Consider the following 286-nt stretch of genomic DNA (forward strand, 5'->3'; position numbering starts at 1 on the left):
AACAACAAGGAAGGATGATGATGGCAGCCACCACGGGGGCTGGGGGCAACGGAGGAGGAGGAGGCGGCGAATCCGTTGATGCCGATTACACAGCGGGAGGGGGAATTGCTGGAGGAATGTCTTCGCCATCCCATCGAAATACGGGGACGGCGAATAACCTCAATAATAGCTATCATCATCCTCATCATCATGGACATAACAACAACGGTGGTGGTAATCCATCCTCGTTGTCATCGTCAAAGTCGTCAAGCAATTCGGCAGGTGGATCCTCCGTTTCAACTTCTTC

General features: G+C 52.4%; 1 protein-coding gene across 1 annotated transcript; it reads left to right on the plus strand.

The window, feature by feature from the left end:
* Positions 1–3: 3 nt before the first annotated feature.
* On the plus strand, positions 4–286 carry CSUI_005384 (uncharacterized protein; the record flags this gene model as incomplete). The annotated part of the gene is made up of 1 exon (XM_068065560.1): positions 4–286. A coding segment is annotated over exon 1 (270 nt), but the record flags the coding sequence as incomplete, so codon positions are not given.

The sequence above is a fragment of the Cystoisospora suis genome (genome assembly GCF_002600585.1).
Source record: "Cystoisospora suis strain Wien I chromosome Unknown contig_2605, whole genome shotgun sequence".
In the NCBI taxonomy this organism is placed as follows: Eukaryota; Apicomplexa; class Conoidasida; order Eucoccidiorida; family Sarcocystidae; genus Cystoisospora; species Cystoisospora suis.